This window comes from Callorhinchus milii, unplaced genomic scaffold (assembly GCF_018977255.1).
Source record: "Callorhinchus milii isolate IMCB2004 unplaced genomic scaffold, IMCB_Cmil_1.0 Scaffold1, whole genome shotgun sequence".
Taxonomy (NCBI): domain Eukaryota; kingdom Metazoa; phylum Chordata; class Chondrichthyes; order Chimaeriformes; family Callorhinchidae; genus Callorhinchus; species Callorhinchus milii.
Window position 1 is genome coordinate 133637230 of NW_024704742.1, and position 17797 is coordinate 133655026.

The window sequence follows — 17797 nt, forward strand, 5'->3', positions numbered from 1 at the left end:
ACTTCACAGTTTGACTTCATTCCAGTTTTAGCTTTAATTTTATAATAATCCATAATAATAATACTTGCATTTGATGTAGCGCCATATCACATCTTCGAGACATCTCAAAGTGCTTCACAGAATATACTACAAAGTGAATTGACCGTACATTTTGTGGGTGAAACGCGACAGCCAATTGCGCACAGCAAGTGTTCCGTAAATTGTCATGGATTGAGTAACAAAGTTATTATTTTTTTAAGGGATTATTACCCCCGGATAAGCAATCTGCCAAGTGACTAACACCCTGGTTTCCACTTACTGCTAGGTAAACCGAGTGTGGAGAAGGATGCTTGCCTAAGGTTTCACCCCACCTGGCAATCAAATCTGAGTCCTTTCACTTGAGAGACAAGCGGTACAGAACCCCACAGTTTTGTTTTCAGCGAGCACTAGCCTTCTTCTTGTGCTTCTTCCCTCCCCCCCACCCTTTAATACAACTCGGTGGGCAAGCTTTCAGCATTTTGCCCCCAGTCTCTGAACCTCCATCCAGGAGCGTCTCTTACTTTTTGCTTCAACCACAGCCTCCAGCAGTGGTTCCACATCCCCTTCATTCGGGGTAGCGTCTCAGGGCGTTTAGAATCAAATTGAACGTTTCTTATAGGTTGCGATCTTGGACAATGTGGAACCCACACTGTTAAACAGTCTCCAGGGACTGTCTGTGGCAAATGTCAAACTAGGCACATGGAGAGCATCTGGACTACATCAGGTGAGTGTGGATTATGGCCTGAAGACAGACTTCATATTTCACAGCGAAGATCTGAGGCTGGAACTGAAACTAATATTTTTGGGAGATTATCTCATAGATTTAGACAGTTCACAGATCCAAGAGGCTACGCCCTACTTGCCGTGGTTATAATTTTTGATTGATCCGAACAAAACAATGGAAGATAAATAAATGCTTGCCAGTGAAAACAGACGTATTATCCACTAATTTCTATGCCAAGTCATTGAAGCATTTTTTTTTCACCTAAACTACTAATACAAGTTCCAATGTAAAGTTCTGTGAAAGTGCCCAGCAATGCAAACTCTTAACCAGAGAAGTTCCCTTACTCCACTGTTTTGGGGATATTGCTGTGCACAATTAGTTGCCGCGTTTCACCCACAAAATACACACTCAATTCACCTTACAGTGTGTTCTGAGATATCTCGACGACTGTATCAAATAGGATTATTATTATGGTGGTGGACTTTAATGTGGGTGAGGCAGAGGATCCTGGATAAAGAACCACAAGTCATATATGTCTGTGTCAGCCTGGCTCACTCGGCAGCACTCTTGCCTTGCTTAAGTCCTGAAGGTTGTGTGTTCAAACCCCACATCAGCAATTTGTTATTCTCAATTTGCAGCCCTCAAGCCAGTAGTGATTTAAGCACCGTGCTGGGTCACGGTTCGGATTAGAGAGCATGTGCCTGTAACACTGGTTACGATGTTTTATGGATCCCAGTTGAAAATGGGACAGGCAAGAATCTTAAATGTTGTTCCAGTGGATTGAATCAGATGTCAAACATACACGTAAACCACCGAGGCAAGTAATGCATTTACAATACAACACTGTCAGAGGTATCGTCCTTCGGATGAGACGTTAAAACTGAGATCCCATCATTACTTGGACAGTTGACTATTGCAAAGGGAAGAGAGGGCCACCCTTTTGGCCTGGCCAATAATTCCCTGAATAAAATTAGTCATTCACTTCATGGCTGTTTGTGAAACGATGCTGTGTGCAAATTGCTGTGTTCGCCCTCAAAATACACAGTCACTGCACTTTACAGTAAAATCCTGTGAAGTGTTTTGAGACCTTTTCCCAATGTGACGGGACCTGTATCAAATGTGAGGATTATTATTATTCCAATGAGAATATGACAGCTTCCTGCTTTTCTATATCACTGGTGTTGTTGCTGTGTTCTGAATATGGAATCGAACAAGAATGCCTGTGATAGTTTCTGCTGGTACAATGACCTCCCATCCTTGGGAACTGGCAGTGCTCGTTCTTGTAATGTAATGTGTAACATGAATGGTAGGTTAATGACCAGTTGAATGATTATGACTGTCTTGTTGTCGTCAAATGAAACTGGAAGAGTTCCCTGCAAGATAAGGTTTGACTGCAGCCATATTACCCCTCCCTCACCATCTCCCCCAACATCATTGCAAATCCCTCCTCCTGTTCGCTCACTGAAGTAGTGTTTCCGCAGATGTTCTGAATTTACCCGCTTCAATCGCAGGCCATGTCCTCTGGTTCTACTGTACAGTAAAAGATTATCATGTTCCACATTATCTAATCCCTTTGGAATGTTAAAGTTAAAATGAAATATAATTAAAGAATCTTTGCTGACTTTACTGGCCAAATAAGACTTTGCTGATGGTGTGTGTAACAATGTCTGAAACTATTTCTTTAGGATACCCTGTGGGAGATAAAAGCTTTAAATTCAAGAAAACTACAAGGATAGGTGGAAAGGGCAGCAATCCTTGGCCAACAACCCTGCATAGGATTGCTCTTTAAAAGAGCCAGCACAGAACACTATGGGCCAGATGGCCTTCTTTTCTTTGTAAATATCTATGGTTCTATGGTAATTATTCATTGGATTGGATTTTTCTGTGGGCAGTCAGTGTTTCAATAGTAATTGTCTAATGTCAAGTCTGTGCATTGTAAATTCTCTTCACTGCAGTCTGGCCATTGACCAAATGAATGATTTCAAGGTCCTCACACTCACCTACAAATCACTTCATGTCCCAGCACCTCTCCCTATGTCTCCAGCCAGCTCACACCCATTCCTCCACTCACCACCTTCACTTGGCCAGCTCAGACCCTCTGCACCTCCCTCAAGCCCTCTGCTCCACCATCAGCGGCTGTGCCTTCAGCCACTGCAGCCATGAATCTCTGGTACTCTCAGCTCCTTACCTTTGCCCACTCTTTATCCATCTTCAGATCGCATCTGAAAGCTCTCCCCTTCGACCGTATCTACGGTCACCTCCCCTTCGTCCCCGGCTTGGAGTCAAGCTCCACCATTGTTTACTGGTCTGAGAACACCACCCCTTGTGAAGGGCACTGTATAAATGCATGATATTGTTGCTGTAATTCTCTGGCTGGAGGAATCAATTAATTTCTCTCTTCTGGTACTGTCACAGGTAACTGCTTTGTTCCACGATCCAAGCATTGGTAATGCGATCCACATTGTGTTGGTGCGGCTTATTTTACTGGAAGAAGAAGAGGTATTTCTGCAAATATAGACTGATTATTTCCCTCTCACAATCTTTTTTTGCTCTTTATTTAAGGAAATGTTGCAGCAAATCATGTTCAAATCGGAATCCAAAACGTTCTGTGTTTCCAATGAGTGTAAGCAACTCTGAATCAATGTTTGTTGATGATGGGATTTAGAGATTATTCAGTGCTATTAGATGTCAGGCTAACTCAGTCTGTAGCACTCTCGTCTGAGTCAGAAGGTTGTGGGTCCAATCCCTAAATTAGCACTTTAAGTTCACAGTCTAGGCAGACACAAACAGTTATGGATTGAGTGACCAAAATTATTTTTACATTTTTCTGAAGGGATTCTTACCCCTGGAAAACAATCTGCCAATCGACTAAAAATCTGGTTCCCACTTACTGCTACGTAAACAGAGGGGTGTGGAGCAAGGAAACTTGGCTAAATTTTCATGCTGTCTGTGAATCGAACCCGGGTCCTCTCGCTTGTGAGGCGAGTGCTCTAACCAATACGTAACAGGACTCCGTATTTGACATTAAAGATCGAATGGTGGCTATTTGAAAAGAGGTGTTCTAGCCAATAATCTCTTAAAATAAAATTGGTTATTTGTTTCATGGCTGTCTGGGGGACATTGCTGTGGGCAAATTGGCTGGTTATATTTGCCTACAAAACACGCAGGTCATGCTCTTTGCAGTATATCCCATGGAAGAGCTCTGGGGACATCCTCCTGATGTGAAAGTTGCTATATTGAAATGTAATGAGTAGAATTATTATTATTAAATCCTGTGAAGCTCTTTGAAACCTCCTAATTTGAAAGGCGCTATATGAAATATTAGGATGATGATTTATTACTTTTTCATCATTAAACCGATGAGCTCAGTTTCTCATCATTCTTCACTCCTTTCGTTGAACCTCCTTCTCTCGCCCTTTCCAGGAAGACCTGAAGATTATACACCATGGAGACCACACACTGGCCAGCTTCTGCAAATGGCAAAAGAACATGAACCCGAAGGGTGACTCCAGCCCACATCACCACGACGTGGCTGTATTGCTCACCAGGTGGGTCTGTGCAAAGCAATAATTATTTTAAAATCCCTCTGTTTATATCCCTCCCTCCCTCCCTCCCTCCCTCTTTCCATCCCTTCCTCCTTCACTCCATCGTACCTTCCACTCATTTAAAGCATATCTCAAAACCTACCTTTTTGACTGTGATTTTGTACATCTTTCCAACCCCTTTGGCTCTCACCCCCAGTCCAGGCTCTAGCCTCCATTGTCAAACTCTTTGAAGTGTCCTCCCAAACGTGAAAGGCCCTACATAAATGATTATTTTTATATTTTTATTTTTATCGCAAATACCTTTTCAATTGCAGGAAGGATCTGTGCGCTGGAATGAACCATCCCTGTGAGACACTCGGCCTGTCTCACATTTCAGGAATATGTCAACCGCATAGAAGCTGCAACATTAATGAAGACTCTGGACTCCCACTGGCATTTACAATAGCGCACGAGCTCGGTCACAGGTAATAATAGTGATGAGTAATAATAATAATACTGACGATAATACTGTCGTCAGTATTACTTTTGAGTAAGAGTAATCATAGCAATAATGATGATAATAATAACTGTTGCATTTAACAGTGTAGCACTGTTATCATGTAATTGGAAATTCTCAAAGCACTTCACAGAATTTTACTGTAAAAGATTAACTTGGGTAGACATCTCAATCGCTTTATTGTGAACTGTATTTTGTCGATGAATGTGGCAGCTGATTTGCACACAGCAAAATCCAACAAACAACCATGAAGTAAATGATTGATTTTGCTTGGGGGATTGTTGGCCAGGATGCTGGGAGAGAGAAACTGCATTTTTTTTGATATAGGGGCTATATCAAACGCAAGGATTATTTATTATTTTATATAATGCATATAACATCAAAATATCTCAAAGCGCTGCACAGAGTTTTCATAAAGTTAGGTGTCTGTGCTTTTGAGGACGCTAGAAGTAGTCAATTTGCGCACAGCAATGGCCCACAAACATTTATTCCCTCCCTCACCTCTTTGTTCGCTCGCTTCCCCTTTTTCAAGGTACATCTCCAAACTTACTTCTTTGACCGCACTTTTGGTCATATTTCCCCTCCCCACTCCCAGCACCCCCTCCCCAGTTTGGGTGCCCATCCTGCTCTGTGAAGTCGCTTATCAACGTAAAGTGTTCATGGGCAAATTGTCTGCTGCGTTCGCCCACAGAATAAATAGCACTTTACAGTATAACTTTGAGACGTCTCGTCAACGTCATAACAACATGGACTCCTGTAATGTATTGGTTAGAACACTTGCTTCACAAGTGAGAGGACCTAGGTTCAATTCCCAGGCAGGGCAAAACCTTAGGCAAGTTTTGTTAGTCCTCATGACTCTTATTTACCCAGCTTTAAGTAGGAAGTCTTAATCAATTGGTGGATCACGTTTCCGGGGATAATAACCCCTTAAAAAATAACAATAATAAATTGGTCACGCAATTCACGGCTGTTTGTGGGACACTGCTGTGTGCAATTGGCTGCCGCATTTCGTCCACAAAATATAGTCAATTCGATTTACAGTGAAGCGCTTTGAAACGTCCCGAAAACGTGATAAGATGCTGTATCAAATGCAAAAATCATTATTGTCATTAGGCTTTATATTAGATATATAGATTATTATTTTTATTGTATAAACAGCTGTGAAGTGAATGATGAATTCTATCTACGCTGCGCCTTTTCCATTGCTTTAGTTTCACGACCAGTGGGATCCCATTGGATTTTCCCTTACCATTGCAGCTTTGGTATTCAGCACGATGGGATAGGGAACGACTGTGAAGTCTTTGGGAAGCACCACTACATCATGTCTCGGCAGCTCCAGTATGATCATTCTCCTCTCACGTGGTCGTCCTGCAGTAAAGATTACATCACACGGTTTCTGGAGTGAGTATCTCACACTGGCTCGTCTCTCCCTTTCTCCCACTTGGAATATTTCTTGCTTTGGAGTTTTATTTTGCTCGCTTCACAAAGGCTCATGGCGAATATGAACGGGTGAGATAGAACGGCGAATTTCAGGTGTCCAACCCCCTGCCAACCAGTCCGCTCCCTCCGCTCAGCAGGCGGTCCTTCAGCCTTTCTACCCCTACACTCTGGAACACCATCCCACAGTCCCTCCACCTCGTCCCCTCCCTTGCCTCCTTCAAGACCCATCTCAAGACCCTCCTCTTCAACAATGCCTTCAGCACGCTCTTACCCCTATCCTTCCAGCCCTCCACCCCTCCTGATCCCAACCACCAGCTCGGGTGCAGATCCCTGACTGTCCAGCGCCTTGGGACATCCTCCTGACGTGAAAGGCACCATACAAATCTAATTTGTTTTTGTTGTCTGTTGTTTGAATTGTGATACAATGGACACTACAGTTTGCAACTGTCCAGCGCCTTTCATCTTGGGATGATGTATCAAAGTACTTCATTGGAGGCCTGAGCTCGGGAGAAGTGGGCTGGGGGTCAGAAGAAGTGGGGGGTGTGGGGAGCTGAAGAGGGAGGGGTGTGGAAGGTGGGGGGAGCTGGAGCACAAATTACCAAAACATGGTGAGAGTTACGGCTTAAAGGTGGGCTTTGAAACTGGGGAGGGAAGGGGGAAAGCCAGAAGCACTCCTGGAATGGAGTTTCAGAGAGAGCTGGTAGGCTTGCCTGCTGATGGTGAGCTGGATAGAGGGGAGATGATGACATGAAACAGGCCTGTGTTCGCAAACAAAGGGAATGCCTTGGCCAGAAGAATTCCAGGAGGTCACAGAGGTCTAGGATGGGGGTGAGATCCTGGGGGTTTCAAATGCGAGGCCAAGGATAATGACTTGGATCTGCAGAGGAGCCAGTGGATGGAAATCCTCTCGTTTTACTAACGTTTGTGGAAAAACCTGTTCATAGCTTGTAACTCTATAGTGCCTATTGTATAAGACATGTGGAGTCCTGCAGCTCAGTGGTTAGAGCACTCGCTTTGCAAGCAAGAGACCTGGGTTCAGTTCCCGGCAGGGTGAAACCTTGGGCAAGTTTCCTTACTCCACACAGAGCCTGATAATATTCCCTCAAAAAAAAACAATGATAAATTGGTCATTTTCAATCCACGACTGTTTGTGGGACATTGCTGTGCGCAATTGGCTGCCGCATTTCGCCCACAAATATACAGTCAATTCACTTTACAGTCTGTTCTGTGAAGGGCTTTGAGACGTCTAGAAGACGTAAAAAGCACTATATCAAATTCAAGGATTATTATTATTACTATTAAGACAATGTCTGGAAGTGCTTTACATTGATTATGTGAGACGCCGAGCAAGGTGGGAAGGAGTCAGTGTTGGGGGAAGGTGAAAAACAATGTTTTTAGCCTTTGAAAATTATTCCTGCACTTGGGCAGGGATTCTTCCCTCTCGGGACATGATAACCTTGCAAGTATGGTCCTAGCTGAACAAGCAGCAGGAATCTTGTGATGCGGTTTTAGCTGGTTAAACTCCATCAGAAATCCCAACTCACACTCTGGGGTCCCCCCCCACATCTTGGCTCTTGCCAACCTGAGCCTAATACTCTCCGGAATTGGGTAAGCAGGGCGCATCCATCCAAGGAGAGAGTGCGCATTCCATTCTACACTCAGGAATCTACATGTGTAAGTGACGTGCTTAAAACTTTTAAGCATCGTGGTGGGTTTCCACATATGACAGATACCTGGTGGACCGAAAAAGAAGTCCTTGCTAAACTGGAACCGACGATGGTGAGACTTATTTGTTCAACATTGTTTGGGCGAGGCCATTAGTTCAGGGTAGGGGATGATGCGGGGAATTTGAAAGCGCATTATTTTGCTGTTCATTTTATTATGTTAGGAAAGGAATGTACTTTAACGGAAGTTCTAGACCCAAAGTTTCTGCGAGAGCACATGATGGATGTGAAGCGATTCATTTAAATTTGGAGAGCTGTGAATTATCATCTAACAAGCTGATATGTTGAATAATTCAGGGTTTTCCGGATTGCTGCTTCCAGTCTCTTGTGCCATAAGCAGCTATAATTCATCATGTTCAAATGAATTGTACACCAAAAAAAAAAGGCGAGAGGCACATTTTCTAGGCGTCCCTAAACTCTGGCTCATCCAGCCCTGACATTCCTTGAATCCTCTGCAGTAAATCGCAAATTGCAATGTAAATATTCAGGATAAACACAAATACACAGTCAATTTCATGCTCACACACCTATATATTGGCATATATTCATTCAAACACATCTGACTCACACACATAAACATTCACACATATACACACTCATATACACACACTCGGACACGCACACTCACATGAGTTCAGTATACACTTACACACATGCAACATGTACATGCATGCACATACACACACATATACACAGTAAAGTTTTCAGTAAAAATTGTAGGGAAAATTTGTGACAAACAGAAATCTGCACGACTCCAAACAACAGTGAGGAGCAGAGACGTCATACAGGCACATAGGCGTCAGTAACAGATAAGTAATGTTAACGTCAGAGGTTATTAAGGGTATGAGGGAGAACGAAAGGCAGATTGCAGATAAGAGCACACAGGATTAACCATGACCCTCTGAAAAACCAGGCGAGATATTCTTTTCAGGTTTGTGTTGTGCAGAAACATTGTGGGAAATTGGAAAATTGGGAAACGTCAGAATTCTTTTCGCTGTCAGGTTTTATCAGTGACGTCTGGACAAGTCCACAGCAGGTTCGGGAATTTGTGCAGAGTTCAAAGAGGGTGGCAGGATTGCAGAAACATTCTCTGTCACAAAACAGTTATTGAGGCAGACTGCATATTTTCATTTTAAAGGAAATTAGATACTGTAGAGGCTCGAAAAAAAGATAGAAAATATGAAAGATAGAAAATATGAAAAAGATAGAAAATATGAAAGATAGAAAATATGAAAGGGGGCCTGAGGGGAGTGAGCAGCAGAGTCGGATTAGATTGGGAGGCTCAGGTGGAGAAAAACACCTGCACAAGCTCGGTGATCTGAATGGAGACTTTCTGCCTTATTACGTTTTAAGATTTGAAGGGGCATGTGCTGTTATCACTGGTGATAATTATCATATCAATTAACAAAAGTGCTAAGAGGCCATCGATAGTTATCACTGGTCTTGGAGCTTAATGGTGTCTCTGACTGCAGTTGGTAGCACTCTCAGCTTTGGGACAGAAGGTTGCGGGATCAAGCCCCACGTTGGGACTTAGAATCACATAGTCTTAGCTGCCACTGCAAAGCAGTGATGAAATGTTACACTAAGGCCACATCTGCTTGTTTAGGTGGACGCTAAAGATCCCATGGCATTATTTGAAAAGGGAAGGGGGTTTTCCCAGTGTCCTGGCCAACAATAACCTAAACTAAAAAAAATTGTAATTTCAGATACTACTATGGGATCTTTAATGTCCACCTGAACAGGCAGACAGGAACTCAGTTCAACGTTACATCTGAAGCATGGCACATCCAACATTGCAAAGTTCCCCCAGCACCGCACTGTAGGGAATAGTTAATAAATAATAATAATCATCCTTGCATTTGATATAGGGCCTTATCACGTCTTCAAGACGACTCAGAGCGCTTCACAGAATATACAGTAAAGTGAATTGACTGTATGCAAAGGGGTTGAGTGGCCTGTTTTAGTGCTGAAGTTTCAATGTAATTGGAAGTTAAAGGCCCCATTGGACTAACCAAAAAGAAAGGCAATAGTGGAATCCTGTTGTGCAGTGGTTGGAGCACTCGCCTTGCAACTGAGAGGACCTGGGTTTGATTCCCTGACGAGACAAAACCTTAGGCAAATTTCCTTACTCCACACGCCTGTTTACCTCGCAGTAAGTAGGAACCTGGTTGTTAGTCACTTGGTGGATCACTTTCTGGGGGTAGTAAGTCTTTCACAAATAAATAAATACATAAAAAAAACTAATAATTTGATCACTCAATCCACGACTGTTTATGGGTCACTTCTGTGTGCAATTGGCTACCATGTTCCGCCCACAAAATATACAGTCAATTCACATTACAATATATTCTGTGAAGCATTTTGAGACAACTCAACAACCGTGACAACATCAAGAGCAAATTACAATTGTATAGCGCCTTTCATAAGGCACTGTATCAAATGCAAGGATTATTATTATAATGAACCTCTGACTCAAAAGACTCAAGAGAGCAACCAGCTGAGTCAGCCTGACACCTGACTCTACCTGTTGATTCCAGTTAAAGGTGAGGAAAGAAATGCCTTGTTGAATAACACTCAGTTGCCACTTGTTTGACATGTTGCCTTTGGAGTGTGATTGAACATTGTGGAGATATTTATTAAAGTTCCATGATGGTCTCTTTAGTGCTCAGACACCTGTGAAAAACAGCTCATTACCAATTTATCTGTATCTCGTGGGTGTTTTTTTGGCTTTCTGGAAATAACAAGGGGAAATAAAAGAAGTGCAATTTTGTAAGCCTCTTTTGGAAGAGGAGGATTCTTTTGTGAATAGAACTTTGCTTTATATAACTTTCCTCATCCTCGCTGTTTGCTCCACAGATGTGTTACTTGTAGTGTAATAGTTCAACTAATGGGAGCTCAGAAGCTGAACTCTAGTCCAGTAACCTATTATTTTAAATTTCTACAGAAAATTAATTTTGAAGCAATTCACCTTCTCTGACCTTTAAACTCAGAGTTTAAAAAGTGGTACCCTCAGGTTAATTTCGATTCAGTTGAAATAGCACTCTCGCCTCTGGTCAGAAGGTTGTAGATTTGAGCCCTGCATGAGGAACTTTGAGCTCACAGTCCTGGCTGACACTCCAGTGCAGTGCTGGGGGAAGCACTGAATTGTCAGATGTGCTGTCCATCAGGTGAGACCTTAAACTGTGGCCGCATCTGCCCGTTCAAGTGGACCTTAAAAAGCTTCTGGCACTATTCAAAAAGAGAAGGGAGTTTCTCCCAGTGTCCTGGCCAACATTGTCCAGACAAAAACGATCATTCATTTAATGGCTATTTGTTGTGCACAAATTGTCTTCCATCTGCGGAGGGGTCTAATTTGCGAGATATGCAAAAGATTTATAAACAGAGATCCTGCAAGTAACTGGATGTGTGGCAGGCTGAGTTCTCAGTTTCAATGCCAGCTTAGGTGGGTTGAGCTCAAAGCAGACACTATTCTCTGCCTCCCCTGTTCTCTATCTGTCTTTATATCCCATCTTAAGTCCCAGATGTTTGACCTCCTGGGGTGCCCCTCCCTTCCGCCATCGCTTTCCCCTTGCTTGCCGTTATGAAGCACTCCAAGACGTCATCCTACATAAAGGGCGTTATATAAATACACGTTGTTGTCTTTGCATGCTGTGAAGTATAGTAACTGTGTATTTGTTGGAAAAAAACAAGACTTTCATAGAGGTTCAGACTGAGAGACACGGGAACGCAAAGCATTTCACAATAGCTGATGTATTTAGTGAAGGGACTGAGTCTGTCTCACGTATTCCCGAAGGAGAGAACAAAGTTGGGTAATTTAATGGAATCAGCATTATTTCCAGGATCACCTCTGGGTTGCATATTAAAGTGTCTGCATGCTTGTGATTCAAATCAGATGAGGTCAGATCCCCAGATGTCATACTCAAGCTACATAGCACTCTAATCAGGCTGCACCTTGAATAATGCATGCAGTTCTGGTCACCGTGAGATAAGGAATCAGCTTAGGCCTTGGAGGTGATGTAGAGGAGAATAAGGAAGATGATCCCCAGAGTTAGAGGAATGAGCTATGAGCAAAGATGAGACAAGCTAGTGTTCTCTTCAGTCTTCAAAAGCGACGACTCAGAAGGCACCTTATGGAGGTGTATAGATTTTTAAATGGGATCAAAGCGGAAAATCCTGAACAATACTTTAGAAAGCACCAAGACAATAGAACAAGAGGGCACAGCAAAGGGCAATTTCAGGACAGACATTGGGAAGATTTTCTTTATCCAGAGGATAATAACTGAAAGAGGTTGAGGCCAGGACGTCTGACTCATTGATAAAGTAGTTGATGCTGTAATGGGAAGATGGTAAGAGCCCTCTTAATCTGAATCAATTCTGTGACCTCTTTGCCTTGTTTCCTCTTTCGCTTGAAAAACCTCCCAAAAGCATGTTCCTCGTCAAACAATCACCTCCTCCATCAGCAAATTTGTAATGGAAATTACTACCTTACTCACAGCTAATGTTCCATGAGGTTGCTTATTATTTCCAGCTATTTTGATTCCTATAACCTTAAATCCCATTGGCGAACAGGTATTTATCTTTTCATCTTTAACATACTTCAATGTTCCGCATTTCTATAAGATCATGCTTGATGTGTACCTCAATTCTATTTACCCACTTTTGTCCCATATCCCTTGATACCCTGACCTAACAAAAATCTCAGTCTTGAAAATTATAATATAATAATGCTTGCATTTGATTAGCACTTTTCATATCTTCTAGACATCTCAAAGAGCTTCACAGAATATACTGTAAAGTGAATTAACTGTAGTATATGTGGGGGCGAAATGTGTCAGCCAATTGCACGCAGCCCACAGGAAATTTGAGTGAATCCAGCATCCACAACCTTTTGGGGGAGAGGATTCCAGATTTCCACTGTGCTTTGTCTGAAAAAGTGCTTCCTGATTTCACTCCTAAATGGCCTAGCTCTAATTTTAAGATTATGAACCCTTGTTCTGGATTCTCCCACCAGAGAAAGTACTTTCTCTGTTTAACCTGTCGAATCCCTTTATTATTGTAAACACTTCAATTAGATCACCCCTCAACCTTCTAAACTTAAGGGAGTACAAGCCAAGTTTATGCAACCTGCCCTCATATTTCGCTCACAAAATATACAGTCAATCCACTTTACAATATATTCTGTGAAGCTCTTTGAGACGTCTCAACGGTGTAATTAGGCACTATGCCAAATGCAAGGATTAGTATTATTATTATAATTTAACCTTTTAGCCCTGGTATAATTCTGGTAAATCTGCCCTGTATCCCCTCCAGGGCCAATATATTTTTCCTGAGATGCAGGGCCCATCTGTCAGACAGTGAAGTTGGCCTTGTCAAAGCAACTCTTGTGGTGCGGAAATTTTTTNCCATCATAAGGCGTCTCACAATGAGAACAAATTAGGAGCACATCTTCCCGCTTAAAATCACAGGCACAAGCTTCTGTCAGATGTAGCGATCGATTCAATTCTCAATCTTCTCGCTTGACCTTTTTCAGAGCAATAAAGCTGCTCATTTGTGTTCACTTCAATCGCATATGATGAGCGATGAAAAAAACATGGAATGAATAATATTCCTTGCATTTGATACAGCGCTTTTCTAGACGTCTCAAAGTGCTTCACAGGATACACTGTAAAGTGAATTGACTGTATATTTGTGGGCGAAACATGGCAGCTAATTGCGCACAGCAGTGTCCCCACAAACTATCGTGGATTGAAGTGAACAATTTATTATTATTATTTTTTCTTGAGGGATTATTATCAGGCATGGAGTAAGAAAACTTGCCCAAGGTTTTGGAATCGAATCCAGGTCTCTCGTTTGCGAAGCGAATGCTCTAACACTGAGCTACAGGATTGCACCAACGAGCTACAATAAATAATCCTTGCGTTTGATATAGCGCCTTATCATGCTTTCGAGAGGTCTCAAAGTGCTTCACAGAATATACTGTAAAGTGAATTGATGTATATTTTGTGGCAAAATGTGGCAGCCAATTGCACACAACAATGTCCCACAATCAGTCATGGATTTAAGTGACCAATTTATTATTATAATGTTTTTAGAAGTAGCTTGTGAGGCGAGTGCTCTAACCATTGAGCTACAGGACTCCACACCGCTTTTATCCACTCTCAAAAGTTTCACTCTCTCTTTCTGCCCGCAGCCGAGGTTGGGGTTATTGCCTCAATGATCCACCGACTGAAAAGGATTTAAAGCTTCCAATTGTTGCCCCTGGAGTCCTCTACGATGTTCACCATCAGTGCCAACTGCAGTACGGGCCCAACTCTACTTTCTGTGATGAAATGGATGTAAGTGACGTCATGGTTCATTTGTAAACTAACTATAGCAACGACTTGTGCCCTTTGTGCAGGGTAAAGTCTTGGAATGCTTTTTACACAGCGCTGGGATCAGATGCTGAGTAGGGGAGGGGGGAGAAAGGAGAGGTGACCATAGATGCAACCAAAGACAGCAGGTCTTGAGGACAGACAGAGAGAGGGTGAGTCGAAGTGGAGAAAGATGGATTGACAGAGATTAGCGGTGTAGGAACTGAAGGCCCGGTCACTGATGATGGTGAAGAAAAGGCGGGAGCCGCAGGTTGGAATGGGTTAGGTGGAGATCAGAAAGGTGCTAGGGCATAATGGGATTTGAAGGTGAGGATAAGGATCTTCAAGGCCGGTCTCAAGACCCTTCTCTTCGATTGTGCCTTTGGTCTCCCTCCCACCTCTCTGACTTCCCTCACCCCTACACCACCCCTCCCCCATGCTTGGGCCCCGACATCTGACTGTTCAGCGCTTTGGGACGTCCTCCCGACGTGAAAGGTGCTATACAAATGTAATTTTGTTGTTGTTTTAACGGTCTGCTCGGAGCCAGTAGAACCTGGCAAGGACTCGGACAATGGGCGTGTAATGTTTGATGCAGGTGAGGATTTGGGTGTGGAGTTTTGGATAAGTTGGAGTTTATGGATGGTGGAGCTAAGACAGATAGAGCTGTACTAGGGAAATAAAGGGGGTCAAGGGATGTGGAGTAAAGGCAGGGGATGGGATTAAAAAATATATTATCTAATAAATTGGCAGTATAGCCTTGATGAGCTGGACGGTCTCTGCCTGAGTCTAATATGCGGTGGCGGTGAAGAATGTCACTGAGGATCATTTGCATGCACAAATTGGGCACATTCTGGGTGTATAAGTGCTACATCAAATGGATGGAGGCACCGTTCTGAATACTATTATCCAGCTGAAATCTGTCATCAATCTCATTGCTCACGTTTTCATAAGTGAGACCTCATGTTACATCACTTGTGTGTCTCTGGGGTTATCTGAGAGTGTATCTGAGACTCTTTGACAATGTTGCGCTCTCCCCCCCCTCCTCTCCCCCCAACCGCCAACCCCAACACTGACTGGAGTATCACAACAACAGCAACTTGCATTTATATAGTGCCCATCACGCAGGGTAGCATCCCATAGTGCTTGACAGTGGCGGAGCATGACTCTGAGCCGGTGGAGGGGGAAGTAACCGTAGGCACAGTCGAATAGGAAATTCTTCAGGTGCGACCTGAAAATGAGGAAGAAAGGGGCAAGGCGAAGGCATAGAGGAAGGGTGTTCCGGATTTTCGGGGCTGAACGTGCAGCCACCAATAGTGGAACAGAGGACTCTGTTTGAGGTATCAGCCTAGGTGCTGGCTAGGGTGTGAAGCGATTTATAGGTGAGATTGTGAACCTTGGAATCGATCGATTGGGTACCAGAGAGCCAGTGGAGCCTGTGAGGGAATGGGCATGCAAAGTCCCGATGTGGGGCTCGAAGCTGGGAGTGAGTGCTAACAACTGAGCGAGATTGACACCTAAAAGATAGGGTCCTGATCTAGTGAATCACCCAGTTCCCTCTCCATCTGCCATGTTCTGCGAAGTGCTTTGAGTCATCTGAATTATGTGATAAGGTGCTATATCAAATGCAAGGATTATTATTAGTATTCTTCAGTGTAAAAGTGAACCTGAGGAAAATGCTAAAAGTGATCGAGACATTAAAAGCAACACTAAAGCTTAACAGCACCAGCTGGACACTGCCTGCAAGACTGCAACTGAGAGGATTACAAGCAATTTTGTGGAACCGTAGCTCCCATTAAATAAAGATGTAACTTTTGGAGTAGGCTGTGTTTACCAAGATTGCCTGGAGTGTTGTTAAACATGCTTTCGCTATAACTGATATCATCTGATGTCCTCTCGACCTTGCATCCGACAGCAAATGTCTTCACTGTCATGTGTGAACTTATCGTAGGATGATAGCAATTCACAACGCAGAAAGAGGCCATCAATTCTGAACCAGTTCTCAGAGCAAAGTGTCCATTCAATCTCATTGCCCCTTCCTATCCCTGTATCCCTTCAAGCCTTTATCCTTCGTATACCTGTCTCATTCCCCCTTGAAACCCACAATGGACTTTGTCTCTCTCTCTCTTATGTGTCAGCTTGGTTCAGTTGGTAACACTCCTGCCATAGGGTCTCAATGTTGTGCGTCCAAACCCCAAATCTCCCAGTCTAAGTGCAGTACTGCCAGGCAGTGCTGTATTATTGGAAATGCCATCATTCAGATGAGATGTTAAGCCCGAGGTGCCATCTGCCTGTTTGGGTGGCCGTAGAGATCTCATGAAGCTATGCAAAACAGCAGAGGGTTCTTCCCCAGTTCCTGACGGACAATAATAATAATAATAATCCTTGCATTTGACATAGCGCTTTTCACGTCTTCTGGACGTCTTAAAGCGCTTCACAGAATAGACTGCAAAATGAATTGACTGTATAATTGTGGGCGAATCGCGGCAGCCAATTGTGCATAACAGTGTCCCACAAACAGTCATGGATTGGAATGACCAATTTATTATTGTTTTTTTTGAGGGATTATTATCAAGCGTGTGCAGTAAGGAAACTTGCCCAAGCTTTCACCCTGCCAGGAATCGAACCCAGGTCTCTCGCTTGCAAAGCGAGTGCTCTAACCACTGAGCTACAGGACAATCTCCTCTGCACCTTTTCCAATGCCTTAACATCCTTCCTATAGTGTGGAACTTGTATGCTTCGATTTCACAAATACCCTCTGTGATCCTGGGAGAGGCACCACGGAGGTCGTTTGATTGATTGGAGTATCAGTTAGCAGATCATGCACCTTAAATGGTTCAATCATTCATTTGGGAGATGTCAGCAATCGCCTGTAATAAACCATACTGGATATGCAAATGTCCTTGCAAAAGAGAAAAACACTCTAAATTGAATTTGGTTTGATGTATGTTTCACCTCTTCCCCCCCCCAAGGCAAGACAGTGCTAAATGATTGATATTTGTGTAGCTTCCTTTAAATCTCTTGTAGAGACAAAAACTGACGCAAGGCACTGTTTTGATCGGAACATAAGTAGAGGGTTATCTATGTTACAAAAAAAGCTGAACGTTCATCTATGCATGTCTCAACAGCAGCTCTTTATATCTCATAGAATCATAAAATTATGCAGCACAGAAGGGGGCCATTCAGCCCATCGTGTCCATGCTGGCTCTTTGAATGAGCTGTCCAAATTAATCCTATTCTCCCGCTCTCTGCTCTCTCCCAATAGCCCTACAAATTTGTCCTCCCCAAACATCTATCTACTTCTCTCTTGAAAGTTGTTATCGAATCGGCTTCCACCACCCTTTCAGGCAATGCATTCCAGATCCGAACAACTCTCTCTTTCTGTTTCTTAGTCCCCGCGCCCCCCTCCACACACACACACACACACACACACTTACACCTTTCTCTCTGTATCTAAGTCAGCACAGATCAGGATCATATTGTTAAGCTACCCAATGCACCCA

At 43.2% G+C, this 17797-nt stretch overlaps 1 protein-coding gene across 1 annotated transcript in view; it reads left to right on the forward strand.

Moving 5' to 3' along the window:
* LOC103184889 (A disintegrin and metalloproteinase with thrombospondin motifs 12-like) overlaps positions 1-17797 on the forward strand; it is a 201510-nt gene that overhangs the window by 85189 nt on the left and 98524 nt on the right. The window contains 5 exon segments of the mRNA XM_042331953.1: positions 3158-3241; positions 4166-4290; positions 4602-4751; positions 6041-6184; positions 14138-14282. Coding sequence (XP_042187887.1) covers positions 3158-3241; positions 4166-4290; positions 4602-4751; positions 6041-6184; positions 14138-14282 — 648 coding nt within the window.